We start from the raw sequence: 10,427 nt of genomic DNA, 5'->3' as shown, positions 1-10,427 counted from the left end.
TTCCCCAATTACCCCCACAGTATTTGTACCAGCCCATCACCACCTGCTTCTGACCACATTGTCAATATTCCTTGCTGCTTTTGCTTTCTGTCCCGTTCCTGTTAACCTGTGGTTTCTCACCTGCTTCTGTCTGGATGTGCTCCCTTCACTTGTGAGCTTATGTATCATGATTTTACCATTAAATCACTTAACTGTTGCTGTCTGCCCAGGTTGCATTTGGGTCTTTTTCCTTGATGCCTACCTGACCGTTTGCATCCTACTACTACCACTTGGAGTGGCAGAAGACGAAGCTTTCAACCGTTACTTTTCGTGAACAATTGTACCTGTTTATCTATTACTTGCTGCTAATTATTTTAAATGCTTATCCTTTCTTAGCATACTACTATGACTACTACTACCAATACCTTTATACACGATTTTTAGATTATTGTGATGTAATACCTTGTCAAGTACTTCTTCTGCTGGGTTTTTATATCCATAAACTATTTCCTAAAAATGTGTTGTATCAACACCAAAACGCACTGCGGTGGATCAGATACATAAAGTACTCTCTATACTTCCTTAAACACTAACCCAGTTTAAAGTACCATGTGACTGTGAGAAGGACAGAGGTGGTTAGCAAATAAAATCTAAGATGAATGACTTTGCTCCGATTAAAAAGTCCTTGTTGCACTTCCTCAATGCAGGTGCTTTTCTGGCAAAGTTCCCATGAGATTAAAAACGGCCTTCATGATGATGTTGCACGAGTTGGTTAAATATGAAACTGAAAACCAAACCATGGTGGTAAACAGAGACAGAGTCATGCCTTTTGTGGTCAGCCTGGTCAGATGAGAGAAATATTCCAGCATTGAGACAATTTACGGTATATAAGAGATTATAACTTCACATCGGGTCACTGTAACGTCAGCTCTCCTTGTTTAAGCTCCACAACAGGTAAGAACCCTTTCATCTTAAAAAAGCATTTTTATAATCGTACTACGAATATATCAGCATAAGAAATTATCTGTTTGTTTTTCATCTAAAAAGAGTTTAATTTTAGTTTAATTTAAAACACATTACACTGACCCTGAATGTAAAGTTACATCACTGCAACAACTTCTAATAGAATTGAGTGAAAGTAAAAGATTAAAAGAAATATCAAAACATAAAACAGTGCAAATTAAAATAAATGTTAGTACAAATATATTATATAAATATTATATTTAAGACAGCAACAGCACAAAGGAATCATTCATGTAAAACAGAAACATACTTTTAATACAAAGAATTAGAAGACGACAAACACACAAACCTGAACACTGTAACTGCTGTTTATCTTTGCATCTGCATCTATTCAACAGATGCAAGAACCATGAACATGTAAACGAAAGTGAAACTTAATTCAGTCTGCTCTGTCTGTGGTCTCACTGTTGAGCTGAGTTTGTTCCTGTGAACGTCTCTGGTGACTGAGACTGAGCACCCCCCCCCCCCCCCCCCCCCCCTTTTATTTCTGTTTCTATTCATTTGTCACCAAAGACGGAAAGGAAACAAGCTTCCAAACTGAGATGGATCCACATGTGGTGAAATGGAAATTATGTGAGTATTGTTGCCGTAATATTGTGTTTCCTTTTATTTAGACAAAGTATTGTCTAAATAATCTGAACAGTTTACTGCCAAGTACGTTGCACATACAAGGAATTTGACCGGGTGAATGGTGCATAACAATAAACTCAGAGCAATAGTATGTGACATAATTTAAGAATGGAAGACTATTAAATGGTAAACAAACAAATAACTATGTTAAAACAAGTATATTATTAAAGTGGCAAGTGTGTATTGAAAGAGAAAAGATGTGCAAGTGTGTGTAACTGTAGGACATTGTCCTGGGATGTAAGTGTCTGAGTCAGTGGGGGAATACTTTATAATTCCCTGAAGAGTGAGCAGATCAAATATCTGAGCTAAGCAATCAGACTGCCCCTTGTCATCATGGCATTCAATTTCGTTTTAAATGTTTTAGTCATTAGTCTTTGCTTTCAAATATGTGACGTATGTGTCATCACTTCCTTGATCTGTTTCCTCCTCTGCAGTTTTTTAAATGAGTAATTCTGCTTAACAGCAGTAAGGTTTCGTTTCCCTGCATGAGGACGAACGAGGAGAGTCTTCACTGGACTACACAGGAATATTCTGTGTGTCACATGCTGAGCAGATCAGCTGACATCAACACACTGGCTTTTGACTGTGTTCACGTTTTCTGGACTCATCCATGCACAGTTATTCCATATGTCATCATATAATAGAATAATCCAGACAGAGTAGTAGATGTCTGATCATATCAGGTTAGATTACAGATCATTTTCAATGACCAAGATGGACTAAATGTTAAAAGAGTCTTATTTTTCGCTGACCATTAAACTTAATAAATCCATTTGATCGCCCAAAACAGAAAAAATATGATGAAATGGCGACAAAGAGGTTTATTTTCTGTTGTAGTAGCAGAACTGGTGAAGAAAGAATGATCCATAGTCATCTCCTTGGGTTTAAATTGAGCTTTTTTACAAATAACACCAAATTCAAAGTAAATCCATACCAAATAAATCTACATTGTTCTCCTTGAATATAATAGCAACACTATCCAGGCACGATCACAAAGCCCTAAAATACAAGTTAGAGTTTCACAGAGAGAGCGAGAGACCAGAACTGTGGGTTTCTTTTGAAGAAGGAAAACCTCTTTTCTGTTTCAATTTCCCTTGAGCTCTAGACCGCCACACCTTTATTGTCAAGGCTTCAAAAAGAGGCGAGTTCACATGTTGTGTAGCAGCAGACGGAGAGGACGGAACCCTGTAGAAGAGATTACAGCTAAAGACTCACAGGCATGGAGGAAACCCAGCTACCGTTCATGGGAGCTGTAGTTCTAAGTAAAGTTACAGAGTTAAATGATGATGTTGTAAGCTTTCACTTACTATTCAGGTGAGTTAATGCAGCCAATTGTTCTCGGAATCTTCACTTTATGACTTCTTTTGTGTTTTAAGGGGAATAAAGAACAGAGCAGGTTTTTTTGTTCAGTGTCTCTCCTCAAATCACTTTTTTTCAAGCTGACTTTGGCTTCAGTCTTCTGGCTGAATTAGATATCCCAGGATTAAGCAACGGTATGAATCGTTTGACGTATTCCCTGTTGGAGTAAAGTGGTGTCTTTCCCCTCTTTGTGTTTCCAGCTGCTGTCAGTGTGCTGCTGTTCATTCTCTACCTCAGCAACACTGCTGCTGCCGTCAGCCTGAAGGAACATCTGGCTGACTGTCTGAAGGACAATGACTACGAGGAGCTGCTGCACACGGTGAAGACCGGCCTCCCTCACATAAATACATCTCATCATGTGGTTATCGTGGGAGCTGGCATCGCTGGACTGACGGCTGCCAAGCTCCTGCAAGACGCAGGACACCAGGTACATGCAGCAGGATGACACCATAAAGCAACTTTAATGTTCTGACCACCAGGGGTCAGAAAAAGACAAGATGAAATGTGCAGCCACCACAAATCACAGGCTGGCCAGCTCATATGCAGAAATCACTTTTTGTTCAAAGCTACTGCAGCAATCCTAAGATGCACTACTTATAATTCTAAATCATAAGTTAAAACATGCACAGAGGGTAAATAAATGCACATTTTGTTCCACCTTCTTTGTTATAATCTCTGATACAAAAGGAAAACTGTAATGGTTTATTAAACTGCAAAACTGTGTAAATGAGCCAATTTTAAGGAACTAGTTTGGATTTTTTTTTAAAGTGTGGTTGTATGAGGTTCCTCTCCACAGTCAGTGTATTACTACAGTAGATAGAGTTAAAACAGTCAATGTCAGCTATATTTAGAATATTTTCACCTCTTTGCCTTTCTGACGGGGAACTGAAACTGTTAACTTTGCTCTCTTCAAAGATACAAAACAGTGATTCTGCCTCTCAGAACACAGCAGCTGCTGGTCTACCGCTGCCTCCATCGTTTAGTTTCTGTTGTGTGACTTTTTTGAATCCAAACTAATCCTGAAAACACCAAAGTCATACAATAACACAAACTAAGTGATGGATGCGGTGGTGGTTTCTTGTTTTCAAATCCGGAATCAGACACTTAGGGTTAAGCCCTTTATTTAACTGTCGTGACAAGGTGACCATAGTGGAGTCTAGTGGTCGAGTTGGAGGACGGGTGGAGACCTACAGGAATGAAGAAGAGGGCTGGTATGCTGAACTGGGAGCCATGAGGATCCCAAGTTCTCACCGGTGAGTGAAGCTGTGTCTTAAATGAGCAAAACAACAGTGTTTGAACCTTTAGTCAGTTAAAAATGCTCCTTGTTGGGTAGCTAGCATGAGCAGCGACACGTAACTAGTAAAAGAAACTTGAGCATCATCAAACAATTCATTTCATCTTTGGTTTGTGCACAGTGTGGACATGCCACAGTCATAAGCCCTTGTTTGCAATGTCTTTAGAATGTAAAAGCTACATGCCAGCATCAAGTGTCTCATCTCTGCACAGCATCGTCCACTGGTTTGCTAATAAACTGGAAGTCAAGCTGAATAACTTCATCATGGAGGACATCAACACCTATTACCTGGTCCACGGGCTGCGGAAGAGGACGTACGCAGTGAAAGCGAATCCCGACATCCTGAAGTATAAACTTCCGAGAAGAGAGAGGAGGAAGTCAGCCGACCAACTGCTACAGCAAGCTCTGCAGAAGGTACTTTGTGTTAGAGGGCAGAAAGGAGCGACGCAGCACACGGCTTATTCTGTGGGAATCTGATTCCAATACGAGCTGAAAGATATTGTTCTAAACAGAACAACTTTATTAACATGTCGGCACTTTTGAGTCAATTGATATCCCCTTAAATGTCATGTAGTAAATGTTATAATAGCTGTTTTTCGTTCCCTATTGCTGAAACCTTTAGTTTTTTTTCTAGAATTTTAGAGGCTGAATGCAATTTTTTGTTGTTGAACTTTTATAGGTTATTAAAACAAAGCATCAATATATACACAAAAAATACAAGTTAAGTTCCCAGTATAATGGATTCCCAAATATAATGGATTTGATTATATGGAGGTCAAAATATGTTTATTGAATAGAACTGAAACATTTGACTGAATAATGAATATTTTTAAGATGTTTCCTGTTTTATTTTGAATTTCTCTGCCTCTTCTGTCCTGTGTTCACTTCACTTCCTGTTTTTTGTGTGTATGTTAGCTCAGTTTTAACCAAAACCCAGAGCTGCGTAAAGTTAGATATTTTATATCCTGCATTGCCCCGAGGCTTCTGTGTGCAGAGGCACCACTGTAAACAACAGCTGGATCTTTTCTGTAGGTGAAAGATGAAGTGGAGGCACATGGCTGCAGAGCTGCTCTACGGAAGTACGACCACTATTCTGTAAAGGTAAATCACAACGTGATCTCATGGAATTCCACAAACGAGCACCAAGTCTGACACTCTGCTGCAGAAACAAATGATGTGAATGTTCTGTTCCCCCAATGAAGATTGGACAAGTATATGGGACAGTAGAACATATTCTCAGCTGATCTAAGGTCACCTGAGAGAGAATCATTTAAGATTACGATTCAAGAACAGATTGAAATCGAAATGTAGAAAACATTTGCGTGTTCTTTCACAGGAGTATCTGAAAGAAGAAGGTGGCGTGAGTCCAGAAGCGGTGAGGATGATCGGAGACTTACTCAATGAACAGAGCCTCATGCACCTGGCGCTGACTGAGATGATCTACATCCAGAGCGACGTCAGCGACAGCACCACGTACGATTGGTTGATTTAACACATTTGTGCATTTACGTTTGTCCCAAAAGATGTTGTGTTTTAATTCAAAGCCGGGGTATACTTGAAACAAGTGGGGAGAAGAGAGCACAAATGCCTCAAAGGCATTCAGGGTGCTGCACTCGTTTCAACCAAAGAGATCTCACTCTCTCTTTTGTCAAATACTGATGGTTAGACAGATACCAACGCGCTTTCAACTAACTCCAACGTAAACCCACCCGCATCTTTATTAGACGGTCTGAGAAAATAACAGTTTGAAGAGCGAGATAGTCCACACAGGGCGGACAGTAAGACAGGTGGATGGGTCAACCAATCGCGGGACGTCCGTCCAGGAGGCCGCTGTTTGTTTTCTGTGCAAAACTGAATGTAAAGCTTTGCAGATGCCGCGCAAGCTCCGAGCATGCACAACGGCATTTATTATCTATGTTCATTGTATTATTCTCCTAAACACCAGAGGGCCTACAAACAAAATGAACTGTGAAGAATCAAAAAGACAACAAGGCAAAACGCCATAAACCAACCTCCACTAAGGCGAGGAGGGATTGTAATTATCTATAAACTCATATCTCATATTCATGGACTACTTTATTGTCTTTGTACAAACCCTGTATATAAAGAAGTCAAGTGTTACATGCATTAGAAAAAATACGAAGGTTGAATATCATGTAAACTATTTGATTTGGCTGCAAAATATTTACTCAAATGAAGATTTTTAAGACCTCCTGTTTCTAAAGCATCTAAACACCAATTGACCTTCTTTGTATAATCCCAGTTTATATTCATGTGAGTCGCTTGTCACCCACTAGTCACTGGAGTCATTTGTCAAGTGGTTTTGTTGCTTAACCCAAACCTCCGGTGACAAGAAACTGTACATGTGGAAACTGACACGCCTCACCTGACACATCCAAAACTGACACTGGAGGGGAACGTAGAGCATCTTAGTTTGAAGCTTAGGGCCACTGACCAAACCTTCGGTATTTGACGAGTTGGGAGTGAGAATGTGTTGTTGTGACAGAAGTTCAAATCTTGCCTACTTTACATACTTATGGTTGTGCCGAATAAAAGGGACTAAAAATCTTTCCTTTTGTTTTGAAGGTACGACGAAGTGACCGGCGGGTCAGATCTCCTAACCAAGGCTTTTCTTTCTGTCCTTGACGTCCCCATCCTCCTCAACTCTAAGGTCAAAGGTATCAGCCAATCAGATGAGGGTGTCATTGTATCCTATCAGACGAGCCACCAGACCTCTTTGACAGACCTTTCTGCTGACATTGTTTTGGTGACAACCACAGCCAAAGCAGCCCTCTTTATGGACTTTGATCCACCTCTCTCCATCAGAAAGATGGAAGTCCTGAGGGGGGTCCATTATGAAAGCTCCACTAAAATCATCCTCACCTTTCGCAACAAGTTCTGGAAGGAGGATGGCATCCGAGGGGGAAAGAGCATCACCGATGGGCCCTCGCGTTACATCTACTACCCCAGCCACAGTTTCCCAACAAATAAGAACATCGGTGTCCTCCTGGCTTCCTACACCTGGTCTGACGACTCCCTCCTCTTCTTAGGTGCCAGCGATGAAGACCTGAAAGAAATGGCTCTGAGAGATTTGGCAAAGATCCATGGTGAGCATGTCAGGTCTCTCTGCACAGGGGTGGTGGTGAAGAGGTGGAGCATGGATCCTCACAGCTTGGGCGCCTTCGCTCTCTTCACACCCTACCAACATTTAGAGTACTCTAAGGAGCTCTTCAGAAGTGAAGGCAGGGTGCACTTTGCTGGTGAACACACAGCCTTCCCTCACGCTTGGATTGAGACATCCATGAAATCAGCAATCAGAGCTGCTAAGAATATTAACAAAAAGTCATCTAGAACTCAGCATGACGAGCTCTAGAGTTTTAAATCTAGCACTTTTGCTTGGTTGCTTTAGAAATGAGGCCCATGAGGATTGTCCAGCTGAACTCCACATGAAACTGGTGGATTTTCAGCACAGAAAATGGTTTAATGTTGATTGGTGAAAGTATAATCAGATGTAACTCACTTGAAATCAATAGTATGTGCACCACTAATGTCACTCCAAGCTTGATGTTTGTGTCGATCAAATAGGTGCTAAATAACAAGAACCACTGCTATCTTTCCCCTCTACCTTAAATATGTTTCAACTCATGGTGCTCAGAATTCTTCTCCAAAATGTAGAAGCGCAAAAATGAGAGGCAATTAAAGAGCTTTAAGAATGTATAAAATGCCTCCTGCTGTTAATAGCAAGGTTATGCTGCACATTATTAAAGGACAACAAGCACTCCACGATCTTTGTCGACCTCAACTGACGGCTTGAGGGCATTACAGTAACAATAATAACTGTCATTTTCAAACCTGACCTTCATAAGTTATTACACTTAATTGTGAGAATCTGTAACCTTTTCACAAGTCACTCAGGAAGGACCAAATACTGGCAAAACAAAACTTTAAAAACAAAACCACAGCAAAAGGCTCACATTGAGAAATTATTTATTTTGTCGATTGCATAAAAGACAACAGCATTGACAAATGATCATACAGAGAGAGAAAGAGCAAGAAAGTGACACTGTAATACACTGATGTGTAATTTAAGAGCATGACAATTAACGTAGTGCATAATAAAAGACGTCATTTATAAATACGAAATGTAAAAAATTTAATAAAATATGAAAAACAAACAAACAAATTAAGAGTATGTTTAAACAAGGCCAGCTGCTGTTAGTTTGGTGCAAATATACAATTTTAGTTTAGTTTTAGTAAATGAGACACTGAAGGTTGATGGTGTCACTCAAGGGGATACCTTGTGAGTCCAAAACAAAAAAAAACTGTTTTTTAAATAATTGAACACTGCTCTTTATACATGAGACACGTACTTGCATGTATACAATTATAAATAATTTACCAATATCAAGCTCAAATTGAGTGAATGTTGAGGTATGGGTGAAGTACATCTTTGATGAGAACAGCTGCATATGAGGGAGTAAGTGCATAGCATTATGTTAGCTAGCTATGCTATGCTAGCCTCCTCAGTACACTTCTTTAATCACAATGTTAACATCAGAGCTTTAGTTGGTGAACAGGTATTATAAAAGAAAATAACAAGATTTGGAAGTACAAGGTTTCCACCCCACAGCAGGAATATGGTATTGTTACTTAAGCGATATGTGTGGATCTACTCAAGATTTTACATTTTAAAGAATTCTGTTTTGTATACAATTAGAATGTTAAAAAATGTGTTATTTGTAAGTTTCAGTTATTGGACTTGATGGCTGAATTATAAATTGTATATTTACGTGCACAAATTAATGAATTGAGAAAAATAAAATTTCGGTGTCGATGAAAATCAAATATAACCCCTTAACTCACATCACTGTTCTTGAGGGAAGCTGCTGCAAACCTAGTAATTCTGGGCCACTATGATCACAATAAATACCTGAAGGGACTACTGTATATGCAGACAATATAACTGTATATGCAGACAATATAACTGTATATGCAGACAATATAACTGTATATGCAGACAATATAACTGTATATGCAGACGATATAACTATGAAGACGATATAACTATATGCAGATGTTTAAACTTTATACACAGACGATATTACCTGCTATATTTCCTTTGTTTTATCTAATATCAAATCTAAACTTCTATAATACAACTCATTGTCTGAAATCCAATGTCTAACGTAATAAAAGTCCCCTCTGATCCTGTCCAGTTGTTGTCTTTACTCGTTGCTTTAACGGCAACAGAGCAGTTTTCCTTCTCTGTGTAGAAACAGCAAAGGTAAAACCAAACTGCTGGGCAGAATAAACCAGTTTGCAGATACCAGCGCCAAACACCTGTCACTGTGGTTCAGCAGCTGTGAGTTGCTTAGAGCAACACAAACGAGAAAATCGACAAACCACAACCACAGAACTGCCATAATGGCTGTGACTGTATGGAAAGCTCTCTGCTTTGATCGATCTACTCGCTCTCTTTCCCCGCCCACCTCCCCTGGCCCTGGACGAATCAGAACACAGAGAACACAAAGGCTGCAGAAAGTTATGACAATTAAAGAGAAGACCAATGAGCAGAAAAATGGGATGACGGGAAGATCAGGGATGAACAGAACTGTTAAACCACCCCATCCACAGCACAGCAGCCAAACACATACAAGGCTGATATTTCGCATCTTGACCCCACCTGACTGTCTCATCCCCAGATAGGTGACGGGATGAACAGCCAGGTATCGTTCCACACAGGCCAGGGTGTGAAAGCACATCTGTCCTGGTAAAACCATAGAAGACACATAAACCCCCACTGTGGCCCCCTCTGAGAGACCAGCATACATGGCACAAAAGGTGCCATGTATGCAGATTATTCTAAATCATGGGTTACAACTGTCGGCTATTTGAATCTCTGAACAACAAAAGCATGAACAAAAATTGAATTGAATTCCCAAATCAAAGTTAGTAATACACCACATTAGTGGAAGACGTCACTCTATCTTTGTCTCTCACACACGTATGTCTTTCTACACTTGTACACAATGCATTCCCTATCCCCTAACAATAACCATCACATCTAAATGCCTAACCCCAATACTAATACTAAACCTAACCTGAACCTAATTCTAAACTGAACCTTAAAAACAAGTCTTAG

The 10,427-nt window shown here is 39.9% G+C and overlaps 1 protein-coding gene across 2 annotated transcripts; it reads left to right on the top strand.

The window, feature by feature from the left end:
* The first annotated feature begins 1,516 nt into the window (after positions 1–1,516).
* On the top strand, positions 1,517–9,496 carry LOC142950700 (L-amino-acid oxidase-like). Of its 2 annotated transcripts, XM_076092264.1 has the most exons (7): positions 1,517–1,575; positions 3,192–3,418; positions 4,132–4,244; positions 4,498–4,699; positions 5,318–5,386; positions 5,622–5,758; positions 6,872–9,496. In XM_076092264.1, the coding sequence occupies exons 1-7, from the start codon at positions 1,545–1,547 to the stop codon at positions 7,656–7,658; spliced, it is 1,566 nt and encodes a 521-aa protein (XP_075948379.1). In that variant the 5' UTR covers positions 1,517–1,544; the 3' UTR covers positions 7,659–9,496. The 2 variants fall into 2 exon arrangements, with proteins under 2 accessions (XP_075948379.1, XP_075948380.1); XM_076092265.1 differs by lacking the exon at positions 1,517–1,575 and adding an exon at positions 2,806–2,946 and having other exon boundaries at positions 3,192–4,244.
* The last annotated feature ends 931 nt before the right edge of the window (positions 9,497–10,427 follow it).

The sequence above is a fragment of the Anarhichas minor genome, unplaced genomic scaffold, assembly GCF_050575085.1.
Source record: "Anarhichas minor isolate MPS153535 unplaced genomic scaffold, ASM5057508v1 ptg000016l, whole genome shotgun sequence".
Lineage (NCBI taxonomy): Eukaryota > Metazoa > Chordata > Actinopteri > Perciformes > Anarhichadidae > Anarhichas > Anarhichas minor.
Note: the sequence above shows the minus strand (reverse complement) of the source record. Positions and strands in the feature narration are given on the sequence as shown.

Excerpts from the sequence above, each read along its gene's own strand:
- LOC142950700 (XM_076092264.1), top strand. The coding sequence starts at position 1,545 with ATGGATCCACATGTGGTGAAATGGAAATTAT. Across the intron at positions 5,387-5,621 it reads ACGACCACTATTCTGTAAAG|GAGTATCTGAAAGAAGAAGG; the intron begins GTAAATCACAAC and ends GTTCTTTCACAG. Across the intron at positions 5,759-6,871 it reads GACGTCAGCGACAGCACCAC|GTACGACGAAGTGACCGGCG; the intron begins GTACGATTGGTT and ends TTTGTTTTGAAG.